The following is a 21,787-nucleotide window of genomic DNA, read 5'->3' as shown; positions in this document are numbered from 1 at the left end:
TCGGTTGTTGTTAGCGGAGATGAGGGCGGGTACAATGTTGGTCGCTAGGACACCGCTAAGTTCCTCTTTCTTCTCCCTCTCCTAGGCTTAAACTAGTCAAATCTCGTTCAATTGACCAATGGCAAATGGGAAATGGGCGGGACTTCGCTAGTCTGGACCAAAGAAACGCGGGCTTAGCCCTGCGTAGCGTGGCCAATGACCATGGAGCAGCCCCTGTAAACTGGCCTGGGCGCCCCCACGCGCGCGTTTCCTCCTCCTCCTCCCAGCCCTGCCCCCGGTTTCAGCACAGCGCTGGCCGCAGCCTGACAGGAACGGGACGGAGCCAAGATGGCGGCGGCCGACGGGGACGACTCGCTGTACCCCATTGCAGTGCTCATAGACGAACTCCGCAACGAGGATGTTCAGGTCCGGAGGCTACAGGGGACTTAGGGAAGATGGGGAGGGGGACCTTGGGGCACGGGCTGCACTCGCGAAGACAACGTTCGCTGGGAGTGGCGGAAGGAAGCGGCGGCCAATCAGTGTGCGTTTCTTACCTCCCCGGGTGCCCGGACTCACTGAGACGGTGGCCCCGATTGGATGTCCACCCAGCGGAGGGCGGGGGCCAGCGCCAGCCTCGAGGGTCCCGGGCCTGCCGAGTGCGCGCGGTGGCCCAGGGTCCTGGGAGGCCGCGACCTGGGCGAGGATCGGCGGGCTGGGTTGGGGAGAGGAGAGAGGAGGACTCCGTGATTGGCGGCGGCCTCCGAATGGCCCCTTGGGGATGTGGGGCGCGCGTGACTTGCTCCGCGTGGGGGAGGGCCGCCTGGTGGATCGGGATCTGGAGAGGTTTTTTTTTTTTTTTTCTTTTCTGGGTTTCTACTCCTGGGCCAAGTGGGGACCGAGAGGCGAAAGCCTGCCATCGCCATTCTTGCTCTTCCTCCGCCTCTTATTTTGGTTTAGGTGTACTAAGAGGAGGGGGACGCAGAAACATCCGCCTAAAAGTGGGGACTAGCCAAATTTAGGGGCGAATTACATTGTAGAAAGCTGCCTCCCCACCCCCGGATCCTCCCATTGACCAGGATAGGGGGCGAAGGCTTTGCTAGGCAGCTGAACATTTCTTTTCTAATTTTTTTTTTTTTTTTTTTTTTTTTTTTTTTTTTTTTTTTGAGACCGAGCTCGCGCTGTGTCGCCCAGGCTGGGGTACAGAGGCGCGATCTCGGTTCAGTGCAGCCTCGCCTCCCGGGTTCACGTGGTCCTCGCGCCTCAGCCCCCTAAGTAGCTGAGATTACCACCGCGATCCACCACGCCCAACTAATTTTTGTATTTTTAGTAGAGATGGGGTTTTGCCTTGCTGGCCAGGCTTGGTCTCAAACTCTTGACCTCAAGTGATCCACCTGCCTCGGCCTCCCAAAGTGTTGGGATTACAGGCGTGAGCCACTACGCCCGGCCGGAATGAACATTCTGGTTATGGGATGAGGTGGCCCAAGGTGGTGTGGGATTGAAAACAGTTAGGACTTCAAGTTCACCTCCCACCCGCTGTGTGACCTTGTGCAAATTATTCCACTGCTCTGGGCCTCTATGTTCCATAAAATGTGGGCTAGTTGTAGTCCTCGTCTTGCTGGAGGGACTTGCTGAGGGACTGAATGAATGACACCAAGTAGAATGCTGTCAGGCCTGTTGTAAGGGCCCGATAAATATGAGCTGCACTTACTGGGAGTGGTGATTAAAGAGGTCCCATCCTCCCTTTAGGCTTCAGTTTTCCCATTTATAAAATTGAACAAGTGCACTGGGTAACCTACAAAACGTCGGTCCCACCTCCTAGGTTTCTGGTATATCACTTTCTGGTGGCAGACAGGCTGTTGTTCTCCTGGCCCTTCCACTTCTCATGGACAAGTTAGTTAATCTCTCTAGGCCTCTATTTGCTCTTCTCTTGATTGGGAATAATTATCTAGTTCATAGGACTGTTGTATTGAATTTTTTTTTTTTTTTTCGAGACGGAGTTTCGCTCTTGTTAACCAGGCTGGAGTGCAATGGCGTGATCTCGGCTCACAGCAACCTCCGCCTCCTGGGTTCGGGCAATTCTCCTGCCTCAGCCTCCTGAGCAGCTGGGATTACAGGCACGTGCCACCATGCCCAGCTAATTTTTTTGTATTTTTAGTAGAGACGGGGTTTCACCATGTTGACCAGGATGGTCTCGATCTCTTGACCTCGTGATCCACCCGCCGCCTCGGCCTCCCAAAGTGCTGGGATTACAGGCTTGAGCCACCGCGCCCGGCCTTTTTTTTTTTTTTTTTGAGATAGAGTCTCACTCTGTCGCCCAGGCTGTAGTGCAGTGGCATGATCTTGGCTCACTGCAACCTCTGTCTCCCAGGTTCAAGCGATTCTCCTGCCTCAGCCTCCAAAGTAGCTGGGACTACGGGAGCATGTCACCACACCTGGCTAATTTTTATATTTTTAGTAGAGATGGGCTTTCACTATATCGGTTAGGCTGGTCTTAAACTCCTGACCTCATAATCCACCCGCCTCAGCCTCCCAAAGTGCTGGGATTACAGGCTTGAGCCACCGCGTCCGGCAGGAGATGCAGTTTTAAAGTGTGGTCTGGGGAGGCCTTGCTGAGGCCTTGTTTTAGAACACACCTGAAGGCAGAGGGCACAGCGATTACAAAGTTGGGTAGGGCAGATGCATTTTTAAGTAGGCCAATCAGGCAAGGCCCCTCTTAGGATGCAGAGTTTGAGAAGAGACTGAAGGAAGGTGTGGAGGAGCCTCCCAGGAAGAGGGAGCAGATGTGTAACGGCCATACATTTTTTTTTTTTTTTTGTGGCAGAGTCTCCCACTGTTGCCTAGGTTGGAGTGCACTGATGCAGTCTTGGCACACTGCAACCTCCGCCTCCTGGGTTCAAGTCGTTCTCCCGTCTCAGCCTCCTGAGTAACTGGCCATGCACCACTACACCTGGCTAATTTTTTTTCGTGTTTTTAGAAGAGATGGGGTTTCTCCACATTGGCCAGGCTGGTCTCAAACTCCTGACCTCAGATGATCTGCCTACCTCAGCCTCCTGAAGTGCTGGGATTACAGGCATGAGCTACTGCACCTGGCTTTTTTTTTTTTTTTTTTTTTCAATGCAGGGTTTTACCATGTTGGTCCGGCTAGTCTTGAACTCCTGACCTCATGATCCGCCTGCCTCGGCCTCCCAAATTGTGGGGATTACAGGCGTGAGTCACCGTGCCTAGCCCAGTTTTTTGTTTTTTTAACTCCAGGATCACTTCCTTCAACTGTCCTTCCTTCTTTCCATTCATACATCCATCCATTCACTAACCAGCAAACATTTGTAGGGGGTTGTCTGTGTGCTAGGATCAGAGCTAGGCAGCTTACCGGTTTATTCTAAAGGATATTACAAAGCATACAGATGAAGACACATGTAGGGTGAGGTATGGGGTGAGATGTGTGGAGCTTCCATGCCCTCCCCTGTGCATTCCACCCTCCAGGAACCAGCAGGTGTTCCATCTGTCCAGAAGCTCCTTTTGCTACTTTTGTGCTACAGCAGAGTTGCATAGTTGTAACAGAGATGGTCTGGCCCTCAAAGCTTTAAATATTTGCTCTCTAGCCCTTTGCAGGGAAAAAATTGCCAACCTCTGACTTAAACCATCTGCATAACAAATGACTGGGTGCTTGCTCTATGCTGCGTACAGTACAGAGGCGTGAATAACACTGACGGTCTTACTGGATTATCAGTTACTCTTTGAAGCAGGTCCTGTCCTTGTGCACATTTTCCAGATGAGGAAACTAAAGCACTGTAAATAACTTGGCCAAAGCTGTGCCGCTGAGAAGTGGAGGAGCCAGGAAAGAATACCAGAGGAAGTCGGACCTGAGGGTGGAATAGAGTCTGGGGTGGGACAGACACACAGTTGCTGATTGTCTTCATATGCTGGATATTTTAATTGTGTCAGACAGTTCAGGACACTAGAAAGAACATGGGATATGACATCCTGTCGTCTTGATTAATTTGTTTAGCAGATATTTATCAGCGCCTCCTATGTGCCAGACTGTTTTAGATACTAAACATACATACAGTAGGAAGCAAAACAGCAAAGCTGCTGCCCTTGTGGGATTTACCTTCTAGTATGGGAAACGGATAGTAGATCTATGTCAGTGGCAGTAATTGCTAAGCAGTAAAGTTGCTGGCCTAGTGGCTTCAGCCTATTTCTAACATTTTAGGTTTTTTGTTTTGTTTTGTTTTTTGAGACAGGGTCTCACTTTGTCACCCAGGTTGGAGTGCAGTGGTGCCATCTCTGCTCACTGCAACCTCTGCCTTCTGGGTTCAAGTGATTGTCCTGCCTCAGCCTCCTGAGTGGCTGGGATTACAGGTGCCTGCCACCACATCTGGCTAATTTTTGTATTTTTAGTAGAGAGTGGGTTTCACCATGTTGGCCAGGCTGCTCTTGAACTCCCACCTTGGGCTCCCAAAGTGCTGGGATTACAGGCGTGAGCCACCTTGCTTGACCAGTTCTAGCACTTTGGAAGGCCACGGTGAAAAGATCTCTTGAGCCCAGGGATTTAAAACCAGCTTGGGTAACACCGTGAGCCCCTGTATCTACCAAAAGAAAAAAAAATTGCTAGATATGGTGGCCTACACCTGTAATCCCAGCACTTTGGGTGGTCGAGGCAGGTGGATCACAAAGTCAAAGGATCGAGACTATCCTGGCTAACATGGTGAAACCCCATCTCTAATAAAAAATAAAAATGAAAATAATTAGTCGGGCATGGTGGCGCGCACCTGTAGTCCCAGCTGCTTGGGAGATGGAGGTCACAGTAAGCCGAGGTTGCACCACTGCTCTTAAGCCTTGGCTACAAGAGTGAAACTGTCTCAAAAACAAAACAAAAAAACTAGCTGGTGTGATGACACAGGCCTGTGGTCCCAGCTACTCAAGAGACAGGTGGGAGGATCCCTTGAACCAGGGAGATCGAGTCTGTGGTGAGAGCCTGGGCGATAGCAAGACCCTGTCTTCCCCCGAAAAAAAAAAAAGAACGAAAAACAGGACAGGTATGGGGAACAGGGCAAACACCTGGGGCTGGGGCTGCTGTGTTGCATAGGGAGATTAGAGAAAGCTTCTCTGAGGAAGTGATGTTGAACAAGGATTTGAATGAAATGAACAGGTCGTGGAAGAGCATGTCAGGCAAAGGGAATAGTTGGCAAAAGTCCAGGAGTGGGAGGATGCTTATCTCTCATAACCACTGAATGAGGTCATCACTTACTAAACCGCCTACTCTGAGGCAGCCACTTAACAGGCCCTTTTCACTGCGTCTTCACAACCAGGCACATGCTGATTTCTTCATCATTATCCCCATTTTGCAAATGAGGAATCTGGGCCCAAAGAGGGGAAAGTACTGCTCCGGGGCACACAGGGAGCAAAATGGCAGAGCGGGGGTTCAAACCTCGGTTATCCTCAGTTCTTCCCGCTACATCACCCACCAGCAAATCCCAACAGCCCCTCAACATGTCCTGACTCTAACCACATTTCCCCTCTGTGCTAACACTGGTCCTGGGTGCTCTGTAATGACTCCTCAGCAGGACCAGTGTTCCTTCCCAACCCCTACAACAGCCAGAGGAAGGATCCTTCATCAGTTACATCACATCAGAACCCATCATTCATACTCAAAGCCTTCCAGTTCCTTCCCAACCCCCATCTTCAAAGCCCTCACCCTGGCCCACGGGCCTCACTCGACCACTGTGCTGTTCTCTCTGCCTGAGCCGCACTGGCCTTTTTGCTGACATTCATTTACGTTTCCTGTGTACTTTATACACATAGCCCGAAGGTAATTTTATAAACTATTCTAAATAATTTTGTACATGAAACAAAGTTTGTATACATTGAGCCATCAGAAACCAAAGGTGTCACTATCACAGACACCCATGTGGCCAGTCTGATATTTGGCGTCACCATCATTCCTGATTTATATGCTGCTGATAAACAATCATTTTCTCATGTTTATTTACATATAAGTACAAAACAGGAAGAAATATGACACACCATTTGTACGGTGAAGAAATAGTGTAGCACTGTAGCATCACCAGAATACCTGTGTCACCTGTTAAACATAGTCCCTGAAGTGGGCTAGGAGAGTCTTTGCTCTTAGGAATGCCGAATAAACTGTGTTGTGCACCTGTGTTTTGACTGCAGCCTGTCACATGAGGCCAGGTGTGGAATTTTCTACTGTGGCATCATGTTGGAGCTCAAGAAGTTTACGGATTTTGGAGGATTTGGGTGTCAACTTTTGGTTTTTGTTTTGCTTTTTTGGTTGCCCAGGCCAGAGTGCAGTAGCATGATCTCAGCTCACTACAGTCTCGACCTCCCGGGCTCAGGTGATTCTCCCACCTCAGCCTCCTGGAGTAGCTGGGATCACAGGTGCACACCACTATGCCCAGCTAATATTTTGTATTTTTGGTAGAGATGGGCTTTCACTGTGTTGTCCAGGCTGGTCCTGAACTCCTGGACTCAAGCAGTCTGCCTACCGTGGCCTCCCAGAGTGCTGGAATTACAGACGTGAGCCGCTGTAGCCGGCCCCAGGTGTCAGATTTTTGCATTAGGGATGCTAGGCCTGTATATGTTGGGGAGTCCTAAGAGTTAAGATGTACAGAAGAATTAGAGCACAGTGGCAATAGGGGTATGTGTGCTTACTTATGATAATCACATGCGGGGTATTTTGCAGACCTGAGGAAATGGAGCATCTGGAGAATCACGGGGGAGCAAGTCAGCAAGTGCTAAGGCGTGGGCTAGGAATACACGTGGCTGTTTGTTTGGTTACTAGCAAGGAAGCCATTGTGACAAGCCAGGCTCAGTGAGAATGGGTCGGTAGACTAGGATCAGATTGTGTTGGGCCTTGTAGGCCAGAGTGAGGCCTTAGCTTTGATTCTGATTGTGAAGGGAGGACATACTACATGTTGGATTATACTGTATACATTCATATTATGGAAGGCTCTGTGGGTTGAATGCAGAGGGGGGTCCCCTTTCCACAGGTGCATATAGCGGGAAGGGGGATTTTATGTAGACCAGGCTCTGCTCTGAGGCCTGCTGGGACACAGAGAGTCCCATCCAGGGTAGTGGTAAGTGCTGTTGTGGAACCACATGGGTGGACTGTTTGGAAAATCCCAATTCCTATTCTCTTACGTAACACAACCATCAATAACACAGAAGACTTCTGTGACTAAATGTGTTGCGGGGATGGATTCTTCACCACCACCAAGCAGACAATCAGTTCTGTAGTGTACACCAACTGGATGTCCTTTCAGTTCAGTTCAGACACTACCTGGAAACAGTGTCGGATCTCACAGGTTGAGGGTTAAGTCCTCAAAACTGCCCATTGACCGTCACCTTCAGGCACTAGTTGCCAGTCTGGGCCTTCAGAACTTCTGATCTACCTGCTTCAAGTTCTAGTTCCCACGACCACCCTGCCTTTGGGTTTGATTAATATGCTAAAGCAGCTCTCAGAACTCAGGGAAACACCCAAGTTTATCAGTTTATTTTAAAGGATAGTCTAAAGAATACAAATGAAGAGATGCACAGGGTGAGCTATGGGGAAAGGAATTTGGAGCTTCCATGCCCTTCTTGGGTGCACCACCCTCCAGGAACCTCTGTGTGTTCAGCTATGTTGAAGCTCCCAGTCTCTGTCCTTTTGCCCATTGGTGATCACCTTGGCCTTCAGCCCTTCTCCCCTCCCTGGAGGTTGTTGGGTGGGGCTGAAAATCCCAACTCTCTAATCATGCCTTTGTCTTTTCCATAAGTGTCTTTCCAGTGACCATGGACCCCATTCTGAAGATGTCAGTCAACATTACCATACAAAAAGCACCTTAGAGATTCCAAGGATTTGAGGAGTTGTATGCAAGGAAATGGGGATGAAGACCAAATCTATATCTCACAAAGTCACAACTGTGGCAGGTGCTTGGAGGGGAAGCAGTCCGTGGGGAGAAAGTCCGTGCACAGGGACTTCTCCTAGGGATATGACATGAGCAGCGGTTTCTTCATGATGACATTAATAGCTTTTTTATCAGAAATGTTACAGAGACCCCCAACCAAGAGTTTTTTTTAACCAAGTAAGGGTTCTTTTTATTTCTCATATAGCAAGTTCAGCAACTCAGAGATAACATAGCAGTGCTGTCTTTTGACTTGCCTATTTTGGTTAAAAGATTCCTGCAGCATCTGCTTTCCTAGTAGAACTGCACTAAAAGCAGGGACCAGCTTAGGACAGAGAGGCTCTTCCCTTCCTCCTCTCTTTCATTAAGGAGGAAAATCTGTCCCGGAATCTCCTCAGCAGACTTGCCTGCATTTCTCTGCCCAGAACTAGGTCATGTACTGAGTTCATTGAGGTTAAGTTTGGCCATAAGTAGTAGGAAAACTCTAAATAACAGGGGCTTAAATGGGCTTGAAGTTTATTTCTGACCGATGACCAAAATGACTGGCCGCAGTCCAGGCTGCCGTGGCACTTCATGATATCGGGGTCCTAGGCTCTTACCATTGTAAGCTGCTTGTGTCCTCCATTCTACCCTCCCTGTCTCCCAGGTTACCTCAGGTCCCCAAGTTGGCTGCGGAAGCCCCAACCATTATAGCCTTCCTTATTCCAGAAAGGAAGGAGGGACCCTCATCCCTCTAAGTTGCACAAACTATTTCCGCTTGGATTTTATCGACCAGGTGTTAGTCTTAGAGTCATATTCAGACGCAGAGGCAATTCAGAAGTGTCTTTTCCAGGGGTTATGTGTACAGCTGAGAACCAAGGGTTATGAGCAGCAGTGTAGCCCAGTGCAGGAGCTCTAAACTTGAGGCTCATCTGCAATTCCCAGGCCGGTCCATGAACTTGGATGGGAAAGATAACATCTATTTTCGTTAACCTCTAACAGGCCTTTAACTTCCCATCTGCTATGAATTATAGTATCACAATAGTATATCATAGGTAGTATTAGCAAAACCTGTGACTGTCGGTCGGGCGCGGTGGCTCACGCCCGTAATCCCAGCACTTTGGGAGGCCAAGTCGGATGGATCACGAAGTCAGGAGTTCGAGACCAGCCTGGCCAACATGGTGAAACCCCATGTCTACTAAAAATACAAAAATTAGCTGGGTATGATGGTGTGTGCTTGTAATCCCAGCTACTCGGGAAGCTGAGACAGGAAAATTGCTTGAACTGGGACCTGGGAGGCGGAGGTTGCAGTGAGCCAAGATTGTGCCGCTGCACTCCAGCTTGGGCTACAGAGCGAGACTCCATTTCAAAAAAACAAGAACAAAAAAAAACTGCGACTGTCACCAAAGGAAATCAGGAGTGTCTTCACATGTCATTTCTGCTATTACACATATATCTAGTGTTGTTTATGTTCACCTGTTTCAAAGTTTGTGTTCATTATTAAACCTAGTATGGGGATTCATGGTACGACCCCACGCCTCTACAAAAACCAAACAAAACCAAAGCCGAGTGCAGCGGCTCATGCCTGTAATCGTAGCATCTTGGGAGGGAAAGGTGGGAGGATCACTTGAGCTCAGGAGTTTGAGGCCAGCCTGGAAAACATAGTGAGGCCTCATCCCTACAAAGTTAAAAAGGCCGCGTGTGGTGGTGCATGCCTGTAATTCCAGCTGTTTGGGAGGCTGAGGCAGGAGACTCAGTTGAACCTGGGAGGTGGAGGTTGCGGTGAGCCAAGATCACGCACTCCAGCCTGGGCAACAAGAGCAAAACTCTTTCTTTTAAAAAAAAAAAAAAATGTTAAACTAACTGGGCTTGGTGTCACATGCCTGTGGTCCCATCTACTTGGGTGAATGAAGTGAGAGGATCGCTTGAGCCCAGGAGGTCAAGGCTACAGTGAGCTATGATCCCACCATTGCACTCCAGTTGGGTAACAAAGCGGGACCCTATCTCAAAACAACAACAAGAACAACAAAAAAGAAAAAACAGCAAATATGAATCCATGGTGCTGATTAAGAACCTGGTGGCTGGGGTTCAAATCCTGGCTTTGCCACGAGTAAGCTGTATGCAGTTAAGTTCCCTGTGCCTTTGTGTTCTCTGCCATACAGTGGGGGATTCTGTATTTCCCTCATGGGATGGTGAGAGTCCAGTCAGTTAAAACACTAAAGTCTGGGGCGTAGTAAAGACGATGGAAATATTTGCTGTTACTGTTTTGTCATGGTGAAAGAAGGGAAAAAAGACATCAGTGAACCAGCTGCCACAATGCCCTTCTTAATAACCTGAACAAAATCAGGATGCTGTCAGTGGGGTGTGGTTGCCACGCCTGCCATTATTAATCTTCCCCTGCTAGGGTGTCCCTGTAGTATGTCATTTTGTACTCAAGACAACTCTCTGAGGGTAGCTATTATCACCTCCACTTCACAGATGAGAGCATTGAGGCTCAGAAAGGTACAAGGATTGCCAAAGATTCCACAGCTACTATGTAAGCAGCTTAGCCTTGAACCTGGACAGTGCAGCCCTGTAGTATCACCCTAGGCCACCTTTCTCGAGCATTGATGATGCTGTTTGCCTGAAGAAATGTTTTTATTGAAACCAGAAGTAGAGTCCAGAAGAACAGCAGTGGAAGGAAAGGGCTCTCTGCCATGAAAGAGCAGCCTGATTGTCATAGGCCCACGTCTTGGGCATCCCCAGCTTCAAGTGGGGTACTGACAACTCCGTCTTTGGGTTCGATTGATTTGCTGGAACAGCTCACAGAACTCCAGGAAACACTTACGTTTACTGGTTTATTATAAAAGACACTGCAAAGGATACAGATGTAGCGATCGATGGGGTGAGCCGTTGGGGGAGGAGCAGGAGCTTTCATGCCATCCCTGGGCATGCCACCCTCCAACAGTCGCTGCATGTTCTGCTATCCAGAAGCCCTCTGAACCCTGTCCTCTGATTTTAATGGAAGCTTCGTGATAGAAACATTTTTGTCTAAATGACAGCATGATGTTGAAATTGAGTCAGGCTGCCTGGCTTTGTTGCTTTCCAGTAAGTGACAGCCTCGCCTCTGTGCATCAGCGTCCTTGCCAGTGATATGGGGATGCTAACAACAATACATTCCTCAGAGCAGTTAGAAGGATTCAGTGTGTTAATTATCCGTGTCAATCACTTGGAATGCTGCCAAGCAGAGCAGACCATAAATGTTCGTTGCTGTTGTTCTTGCATGATGATTATGAATTGTGATTATTCCCTGCAGCATCTCATTGTCCTCAGAGCTGCTGCTCACCCATTGTAGCCTTAGCTCGTGTATATTTCCCCATAGCTCAGCGGAGAGAACACAGATCAACTTGGAGAAAACAAAGAGGAAAGAAATAGACAACTTAGGTCAATACTCGCCACAGCATTTTATTATGAAAGCTTTCAGACGTGCATACCGTTGGAAGACTAATACAAGGGTCAGCAGGCCACAGTGCATGGGCCAAACTCAGCCCACTGTCTGCTTTTGCAAATAAAGTGATTGGAACACAGCTATGCCTGTTTTCCTGTCTTTTTTTTTTTTTTTTTTTTTTTTTTTGAGACAGAGTTTCGCTCTTGTTACCCAGGCTGTAGTGCAATGGCGCGATCTCGGCTCACCGCAACCACCGCCTCTTGGGTTCTGGCAATTCTCCTGCCTCAGCCTCCTGAGTAGCTGGGATTACAGGCACGCGCCACCATGCCCAGCTAATTTTTTGTATTTTTAGTGGTGACAGGGTTTCACCATGTTGACCAGGATGGTCTCGATCTCTTGACCTCGTGATCCACCCACCTCGGCCTCCCAAAGTGCTGGGATGACAGGCTTGCGCCACCACGCCCGGCCTTTCCTGTTTTCCTCTCTAGTTCTGGTTCTGTGGTTGCTCTCAGTGCCACACAGGCAGAGTTCAGTAGTTAGGTTTGCAAAGCTGAAAATAATTCCTGTCTGGCAATGTACAGAGTAAGTTCGCTGACCTCTATCCTAGTGCGGTGAGCACCTCTATACGTACACCCCGGGTCAGCAATTGTTAGTGTTTGCCATATTAGTTTTTTATCTTTCTGTAGGTCTGTCTCTATATACATTGTATTTTTTAGCTGCAAATCAGTTGCAAGTTTTGTAGTACTTTATCCTTAGGTCCATTTAATGCTAGGATGGTGAGTTTTGGGACCATCTGTATGAAAGATTTATTGTGTGCGTTTTTCTGAGGAGAGACCATCACAGCACTTCCTTAGATGCTCGTCATCTGTGATCCCAAAGATATTCTTTTTTTTTTTTTTTTTGAGACGGAGTTTCACTCTTGTTACCCAGGCTGGAGTGCAATGGCGCGATCTCGGCTCACCGCAACCTCTGCCTCCTGGGTTCAGGCAATTCTCCTGTCTCAGCCTCCTGAGTAGCTGGGATTACAGGCCCGCGCCACCATGCCCAGCTAATTTTTTTTTTTTTGTATTTTTCATAGAGATGGGGTTTCACAATGTTGACCAGGATGGTCTCGATCTCTTGACCTTGTGATCCACCCGCTTCGGCCTCCCAAAGTGCTGGGATTACAGGCTTGAGCCACCGCGCCCGGCCCCAAAGATATTCTTAAACTCCTGGACTGGAGAACCCAACTCACGCAGGATCTTAGTCACTCGTAGACCTCATCTTAGTTACGTGGGGGCTCAAAACAGAACAGGCTAAGGGACTTCCTGCTCCTCACCTCGCCCAGGCCCTACCTGTTTTGCCCCTCCATCCAGGAAGAAAGGTCCCCTGTGTGACCATCAGCCACTCACCCACTCGAGAAAGCATTTCCTCTCACTCCTACACTCCTGAGCTCACTGCATTGTTGCGACAGCCCTGGGAGCTGTTAATAATAGGAGAGGCCTCATGGTGGAGATGAAGAGATGAGGTGAGAGTTCCACAGTGTCCTGCAGTCAGAGTTGCTGGGCTTGGATCCCATACTCTCTCGGTGCTTGCTTGGGCAGGTGTCTTTACCTCTCTGAGCCTCACTTTCCAAAGTAGTGAAAACAGGATATTAGCCATGCTTTTCTTCTAGGATCTAGAGGATCAAATGAGGTCCCAGCATGTAAATGCTTGGTGTGAGATCTGTTATGTGTGTTAGCCAGACATGTTAGTTCTCTAGGACTGACACAGCAAATCATCATGAACTGGGTGGCTTAACACAGCAAATGTATTCTCTTGCAGTTCTGGAGGCCAGAAGTTTGAAATCAAGGTCTTGGCAGGGTTGGTTCCTTTGAAGGCGCTAAGGGAGACCTATTCCCTGCCTCTCTGGAAGTTAGGACTTCTGGTGGTACCAGCAATTCCTCGTGTTCCTCGGCTTCTGGATGCATCACTTGGTCTCTCTCCCATCTTCACATGCCTGCCTTACGCTGTGTGTGTCTGTCTTTCTGTCTTTTACAAGGCACTATCCTTGGATTTAAGGCTAACCCTCTATTCAGGATGCTTTTAAATGGGCACACTTAACTACATCTGCAAAGACTTTATTTTAACATGCACATCACTGGGACATAACTTTTTGAGGTTGCTATTCAGCCTCCTATACTGGTGGTATTATTACTACTGCTAATGCTACTCTTGTTTTTTTTTTTTTTTTTTGAGACGGAGTTTCACTCTTGTTACCCAGGCTGGAGTGCAATGGCGTGATCTCGGCTCACTGCAACCTCCGCCTCCTGGGTTCAGGGAATTCTCCTGCCTCAGCCTCCTGAGTAGCTGGGATTACAGGCACACGCCACCATGCCCAGCTAATTTTTTGTATTTTTTTTTAGTAGAGACGGGGTTTCACCGTGTTGACCAGGATGGTCTCGATCTCTTGACCTCGTGATTTACCCGCCTCGGCCTCCCAAAGTGCTGGGATTACAGGCTTGAGCCACCGAGCCCGGCCTTGTTTTGTTTTTTTGAGACAGAGTTTCACTCTTGTTACCCAGGCTGGAGTGCAATGGCGCGATCTCGGCTCACCGCAACCTCCGCCTCCTGGGTTCAGGCAGTTCTCCTGCCTCAGCCTTCTGAGTAGCTGTGATTACAGGCATGTGCCACCATGCCCAGCTAATGTTTTGTATTTCCAGTAGAGACGGGGTTTCACCATGTTGACCAGGATGGTCTCGATCTCTTGACCTCGTGATCCACCCGCCTTGGCCTCCCAAAGTGCTGGGATTACAGGCTTGAGCCACCGCGCCCGGTGCTACTCTTGTTTTTATAGTCATTTGATTGTAATATTGTTTGTTCTCTTTTTTTTGGAGATAGAGTCTCATTCTGTGGCCCAGGCTGGAGTGTTGTTTGTTGTTTTATAATCACTTAGCCAGCAGTCCTGGCTTTAAATCCTGCCTCATGCCATCTTAGCTCTCTGACCCTGAGAGGGGACTTTTGTTTTCCAAGTCTGTTTCCCCGTCTATAAGATGAGACTTATGCATAGCTCCGACCTCAGAGGGGCTGTGTGACTCCAGCCAGTGACAGAGGTACAGGTGTCTGGATGTGTTTAGCTGAAAACCTGGCACAGTGTAAGCATATTATAAATGTGGCTGCTGCTGTTAAAGGCCAGCGCATTGGCATGTTACATGGTCCTAAGTACAGGAGAAGGTGATGAAGCAGAGAGAAAGAGAGGAGAGGGAGTACACTTTTAAGCAGAGTGGTCTTGGAAAGTGCAACTGAGTAGGTATCGCCTCCGTAAGACCCAAAGGATGATTTTGCATTTGTGGCTGCTGCCATTACTATTGTTGTTACTTAATTCACACAAGGTCACAGGGTCTCTTGGTGGGTGTTTGGCAAATTATTATTGAGCATCTTCACATACAACCAAGCACAGGGCCTGACTGGGTTCAGAGCTGTCAGAACTCATGTGTCTGGATTTCTAATATTCTCCCTTCCTCTTCTTGTTCTTTCATTAGCTTCGCCTCAACAGCATCAAGAAGCTGTCCACCATCGCCTTGGCCCTTGGTGTCGAAAGAACACGAAGTGAGCTTCTGCCTTTCCTTACAGGTAACAAAGAGGACTCCTGGGGCCCAGACGTGGGGACTCTTGGGGGGTGGTTTTTGCTAGATATGAGAAGACTTGTGGATGTAACAAATTGTTTGTGAATGTCTGCCCTGTGCCAGACACTATGGAGTGGGAAAAGGGATTCAGAGAAGTGGAGTCTTGTTCTAAAAGAATGGTCTGGAAGCCGGGCGCGGTGGCTCAAGCCTGTAATCCCAGCACTTTGGGAGGCCGAGGCGGGTGGATCACGAGGTCAAGAGATCGAGACCATCCTGGTCAACCTGGTGAAACCCCGTCTCTACTAAAAATATAAAAAATTAGCTGGGCATGGTGGCATGTGCCTGTAATCCCAGCTACTCAGGAGGCTGAGGCAGGAGAATTGCCTGAACCCAGGAGGCGGAGGTTGCGGTGAGCCAAGACCGCGCCATTGTGCTCCAGCCCGGGTAACAAGAGCGAAACTCCGTCTCAAAAAAAAAAGAATGGTCTGGAATGATGGAGGCAGACATTGGGGAAAGGGGTCTAGAGGCAGATAGAACCAGGTTTGAGTTGCAGCTCCAAGTTGGAAGCTGGTGACTTTAGACAAGTTAGTTTATCTGTTTCTCACATTTTTCATCTATAGTTTGGGATAATCATCCATGTGCCATAGTGTTGATCTGAGCATCCAACGTTAATAATAATTGTTGGCCGGGCACGGTGGCTCAAGCCTGTAATCCCAGCACTTTGGGAGGCCGAGGCGGGTGGATCACGAGGTCAAGAGATCGAGACCATCCTGGTCAACATGGTGAAACCCCGTCTCTACTAAGAATACAAAAAAAATAGCTGGGCGTGGTGGCGCATGCCTGTAATCCCAGCTACTCAGGAGGCTGAGGCAGGAGAATTGCCTGAACCCGGGAGGCGGAGGTTGCAGTGAGCCGAGATCGCGCCATTGCACTCCAGCCTGGGTAACAAGAGCGAAACTCCGTCTCAAAAAAAAGAAAAAATAATAATAATAATAATTGTTAATACGTATGATATGCTTTTCATGTGCCAGGTGGTGTTTTACACCATATCTTGTGAGGACTGGGTTTCTATGAAGTGCTGCCTGTAGTCATTAAACATGCATCACTAGCATTTCACCGAGTTAATCTCACAGCAGTGCCGTAAGCAGGTAACACTACTGTCCTGATTTTATAAATGATGAAACCAAGGTGTAGAGAGGTGAAGTGATTCATTTGCCCAAGGTCATAAAGTTAGGAGGTAACTGAGAAGGGATATTTATTTAGTCATTCTGACCTTAAACTTGACAGCATTGGTTAATGATTGATTGCAGATCTGAGCTCTACCACTTTCTAGGTGTGTGACTTTGGGCAAGATATTTTACATCTACCTGCCTTCACAGGTGAAATGGACGTAATCATGTAACATAACATGAAGACTAAGATACTGTAAAGTGCTTATGACACTGTGCAGTATGCACTGCCAGAGTGTCAGCTGCCAGGCTGTTGCTAAGCACAGCTGTCTGCGAGGATGTAGGTCAAGCATTTAGTCCAATGTCTGACACAGACTGTAGTACTAGTTAATAGTAAGTCCTCTGTTACCATTATTCCCATGACTACTTCATGCTTTATGCTTATTAACAGCTGAAATCACAGCTGCAGGTTTAGAATGCTTTGTCACTAATTAAACTCTTGTGTGTGGGATCATCTTACTTGGACCTAGTGATGATCCTGGGGAGGAAGGAACTTGAGCTTGTCACCCCTACCCCCACTGGGCACATGGGATATTGGAGCCAAAAGAGGTGCAGTGACACAGCTAGTGACAGGAGTGCAGGTGTGTCTGACTGAACGCCACATGAAGCGTAGGTGTAGCTCTTACGACACAGAACAAGTGACCCCAAAACAGTTGGCTTCTACTGGTGGACTGCTGGGGAGACTTGAAAGCTTTAGAATGCTGAGGCATGGCAGCATAATAGTGGTGAAGAAGTTGTAGAGGAAAAATGTTGGAGGAGCCTGGATTTGAAACAAGTAGCTGTGCCACCGACTTCCTAGGAAAACCTGAGTAGGTCACCCCACCTCTTTTAGCTTCATTTCCCTTATCCATAAAGGAGTCTAATAAGAGCAGCACCGAACACTAGGGTGTGTAGGGAAAACTGTCTTTCCTCTGCTACTTTCACACCACAGCAGTCATAACACAGAACATGACTTTTGTGACCATTTGTGTGGGGTTTTTCCTCACAAACTAAGCAGTGGACACTAGCTGGTTTTCTTATAATTCCGTTCTGACACTATCCAGAGATTGATGGTCCAGTCCTGAAGACTGTCCCCAACCCCACCCACCAGTCACAGATCCTTTGGAACTTCTGACCGACCAGCTTCAAGTTGGGGTTCCTATGACCCCCTCTTTGGGTTTGATTAGTTTGCTGAAGCAGCTGACAGAACTCGGGGAAACACATTTACCGGTTTATTGGAAAGGGTGTTGGAAAGGATACAGATGAAGAGATGCATAGAGTGAGGTATGGGGGAAAGGCCGTGGAGCTTCCCCTCCCAGAGCACACCGCCCTCCAAGAACCTCCCCTTCTTTCACTATCTGGACGCTCTCTGAAGCCTGTAGGTTTTTCCAGAAGCTTATATGATACTAGTTTGTTAGGGCCAAAATACCACAGACTGGCTAGCTTCAACAATAGAAATTTTTCTCACAGTTCCGGAGGCTGGAAGTCTGAGATCATGGTGTCAGCTCATTCACTTTCTCCCGAGGCCTCTTTGCTCGGCTTGCAGATGGTCGAAGTCCGAGATAAAGGTGCTGGCAGGGTTGGTTATTTGTCCACTGTGGGCTGATTGTTAGTCTGGCTATGCAGAACACACCGTACACAGTGTCTGTCCTCACAGAGCTTTCATTCCAGACAGGGAAGACCAGCGAGATGTAACAGATAGTGCGTGATGAGGCCAGAGAGAGAAATGAGATGGGAGAGAGTTGGTGAAGGATATTAAACCAGGGTCAGAGCAGATCTTCTAGAGGTATGACCTTTGGCAGGAGTCCTGAGTGGAATGGAGGCACCATCCATGTGGAACTCTGTGGGAAGAGCATTTCAGGCTGTGGGGACAGGCAGATGTGTGCTCAGTGTGTTGGAAGAACAACAGTGAGGTAGTCATGGGCTGACCAAGGTTGTTAAGGGAGAGTGAGGCTAGGACGTGAGATTGGAGAAGAACAGTGACCACATGTGAGATCAGTTTTCTTAGAAACCATTGGCATATTGAAGTGGGAGAGTGTCAGGATTTCTTTTATGCCTGAAAGAGTCATTCTGGGTTCTGGGAGATCAGATGGTATAGGGGCAAAGGTGGAAGCAGGAAAACTGGATAGGAAGCTATTGCAGTCTCCCAGGTGACAGCTAGAGATGGTCAGAGTGACCTTAGGTTGGGAGTGTTGATAGGCCTGGCTCAAAGGAGCTCCCAGCCCTTCCAAGGAGGACAGTTCTGTGTGGACTGGTGGAAAGACAAGGTGCTGGCAGTTCCCAGGTGTTTGGCCTTCAGCAGCATTGCTTGGGTCTGAGATCTAGACTGGAGAATAAGAATTGAGTCTCTGGATGTGCATAAGGTCTCCAGGAGACAAAGAAAACAGGGAGGGTAGTTTTAACTGCGTTTAGAGGGACCCAGGGGAACTGAGACTGGGAACGAGCCTAAGAACAGTGTAGCCAGAGTCATATTGGTGAGAATTTATTGATTGAAGGAAGAGGCAGAGATGCTAACCCTACTCTGGGCCCTGTGCCGAGCTCTTCACTGAAAGCATTCATTTCCTGTTAGTCTCAGAACAACCCTATGAAGTAAAAACCAACCCTGTTGTGATTTGGGGGATGAGAAAAGCTCAGAGAGGGGAAGTGAATTGCTGTATAAGCAGCCCACAGTAGAGCAAGACTTGAACCCACCATAAAATAGGGATGATGATGACTACTTAAATGAGAAGGTTGTGGTAAGGAGGTGACCCAGAAGTTGAACACACCACTTGCACTCACATCCCATTGGTCAGAGCAAGGTCACGTGGTCTTGCCAACTGCAGGGGCACCTGGGAAATGTAGTTGGTTGCTGGATTGCCGTATACCCAACTTAAACACAGGAGGTTTAAGTGCTAATAGATGCCAGGGATATTAGCATCTTCTGCTATACAGAGAAGAGCAGTTCCCACTGCTTCAGAGATGCGAGGATGGAGTTTAAGAGAGAGGCTTAGGCCGGGCGTGGTGGCTCACGCCTGTAATCCCAGCACTTTGGGAGGCTGAGATAGGTGGATCACGAGGTCAAGAGATCAAGACCATCCTGGTCAACATGGTGAAACCCCGTCTCTACTAAAAATACAAAAATTAGCTGGGCATGGTGGCGCGTGCCTGTAATCCCAGCTACTCAGGAGGCCGAGGCAGGAGAATTGCTTGAACCCAGGAGGCGGAGGTTGCAGTGAGCCGAGATCGCGCCATTGCACTCCAGCCGGGGTAACAAGAGTGAAACTCCGTCTCAAAAAAAAAAAAAAAAAAAGGGAGAGAGAGAGAGGCCTTTGGTTTTAGGCATTAGGGACAGAACAGATTTTCCCTTCACATATCATTCATTCTTTCAGCAAACCTAAACTGCTGTCTGTCTGTGCTCAGCTCTGGCAGGAACTGGGGCACAGAGAGCAACAAGTCCTGGGCTCGCTGATTGTAGCCTATGTTAAGGATCTGGGAATGGTGGCATGGAAGGAGAGAGAGAGTGAGCCCAGAGAAGGTGTTCTAGTGCACATCCTAGAAATCTTCCAAGAAGGGGTAGCTAAACTGAATCTCCAAGGATAAAAAGAAATTTCCAGCAGAGAGAACAGTGCTGAGGGGAGAAGCCGGACCAAAACACAGCTCTCATTTACGATGCTCTGCGCTTTATACACCTGGTCTTATTTGCTCCTCACTGTAGCCTCACTAAGAGGGAGGGATGATGAACACCGTTTTACAGATGCGGAAGCTGGGACTCAGGTGGAATCACTCAGTCACTGTTCCACACCTAGTAGCGGGCTGAGGCAGGACTTAGGGCTCTGTCATCCCAACCAAGTCTGTGCCTTGATCTCTGTGTCAGCCCAGGTGGAGAGTGGGGAGCAAGTGGGCAGAGGGGAACAGGAGTGCTGACAGCCTGAGGAAGCGGAGTGGAGTCTGTGCGTTCTGAACCTGGGCTGGGGTCAGAGTTGGGATGGGACAGTCACTGAGTCTGTCTTGCTTGGCCCCACAGATACCATCTATGATGAAGATGAGGTCCTCCTCGCCCTGGCAGAACAGCTGGGAACCTTCACTACCCTGGTGGGAGGCCCAGAATACGTGCACTGCCTGCTGGTGAGTGAAAGGCAGAAAGTCCTCTGGGCCACCTGTTAGGGTCAGGCCCATGGTCCTGCCAGCCTAGGGCAGGGAGGGGAGCGTGTTGGAGAGCATGGAGATCACGTCCGAACAGATGGACCATGGACGTCCGCTTTAATCCAACAAGTCAGTAGCGGCTTTTAATGTCATAAACTCAGGGTGCAGTTGTCATCCTTACTGTTTAGTGTTCAGGTAGGTGCCCAGTGCCAGGCTTCACCTGCATTCTACATATGATCAGTGATGAAAATTGCACTTTAAGAGGCTAAGAATTTTCTCCTCAGAAAGTGAAATGTGTAAGATTCACGGGCCCCAGTGAAGCTCCTTCAAGGACCCCTAGATAAGAACCCTTGTGGAAGGCACACTGACAGAGACCGTCTACTGGCTGGCATAATATTACCTTTTTTCTTTGAATCCTTCACTGCAACCATTTTTAAATGCTATTTTAATGAAGGCCAGGATGGGACATGGGGAAGGTTTCTTTGAGGACATGAGCCCACGAGGGTGTGCAGGATGGGGCTCCAGGGCCGGGGATGGTGGAGAGGGAGCTGTCCAGTGACTTCGTGTTCTCACCACAGCCGCCCCTGGAGTCGCTGGCCACAGTGGAGGAGACAGTGGTGCGGGACAAGGCCGTGGAGTCCTTACGGGCCATCTCACATGAGCACTCGCCCTCTGACCTGGAGGCGCACTTCGTGCCGCTGGTGAAGCGGCTGGCGGGCGGCGACTGGTTTACTTCCCGAACCTCGGCCTGTGGCCTCTTCTCTGTCTGCTACCCCCGAGTGTCCAGTGCTGTCAAGGCGGAACTTCGACAGTGAGTCTCTGGCCCCCTTGGAAGCTCCAGCCTCCCCCCTCAGCTTGGTCCCCTTCTCTAAAGCCTCAGGCTCCTTTTGGTCTTCCTGGGGCTCAAATGCCCCGAACCCTCTCCTCTCCCACTCCTGCTTATTACCCTATAGGCCACGTCCTCAAGAGTTGGTCTCTGGACACAGCCGGGTGTCAGTTTACCACCTCTGCCCCTCGCTCACTTGGGAAATGAGATGACAGTTCCTCCTTCACACTGTTTAATGTGAGGATTTAAAAGAATTATCACATATAAAGTGCTTAGTGCAAAATCTGAAATAAACTCAGCAAATCACATCTGATGGTGTCTCCAGCCTGTCCAGGTCCATTGCCTTTGGCAGATAAACCACCTCAGTTTTCAGCCTCCTGCTCCTCTACTTTCCAAACAGTTGACCATCATGTCCAGGCCTGAGCCATGACTCGTTGCAGAACTGTGGTTTACAGCTGTACACATGCTTAGATACTTACACTGGCTCCCACCATTTCTGACCGTAGCAGTTGCTGCTGAGAAATAAAGCTTTTCTGTGGCTCTACAGCAGCCTCTTAGTTAAGCAATTTTTTTGTTTTGCTTTTTGAGATAAGGATCTCTCCCGGTCATCCAGGCTAAAGTGCAGTGTTGTAGTCATAGCTCACTACAGCTTCAGCCTCCTGGGCTCCAGCATTCCTCCTGCCTGAGCCTCTCATGTAGCTGGGACCACAGGTGTGCACTATCACGCTGGGCTCATTTTTTATTTTTGGTAGAGATGG

At 48.8% G+C, this 21,787-nt stretch overlaps 1 protein-coding gene across 1 annotated transcript in view; it reads left to right on the top strand.

Annotated features, from left to right (window-relative positions):
- Nucleotides 1–235: 235 nt before the first annotated feature.
- PPP2R1A (protein phosphatase 2 scaffold subunit Aalpha) overlaps nt 236–21,787 on the top strand; it is a 38,837-nt gene continuing 17,285 nt past the window's right edge. Inside the window, exons 1-4 of the mRNA XM_003944212.3 lie at nt 236–405; nt 14,790–14,880; nt 20,085–20,185; nt 20,782–21,014. Of these exons, the coding sequence (XP_003944261.1) occupies nt 328–405; nt 14,790–14,880; nt 20,085–20,185; nt 20,782–21,014 (503 nt within the window). The 5' untranslated portion in view covers nt 236–327. The remainder of the gene's footprint in view (nt 406–14,789; nt 14,881–20,084; nt 20,186–20,781; nt 21,015–21,787) is intronic.

This window comes from Saimiri boliviensis, chromosome 14, assembly GCF_048565385.1.
Source record: "Saimiri boliviensis isolate mSaiBol1 chromosome 14, mSaiBol1.pri, whole genome shotgun sequence".
In the NCBI taxonomy this organism is placed as follows: Eukaryota; Metazoa; Chordata; class Mammalia; order Primates; family Cebidae; genus Saimiri; species Saimiri boliviensis.
This window is presented reverse-complemented; position numbering and strand designations above follow the sequence as displayed.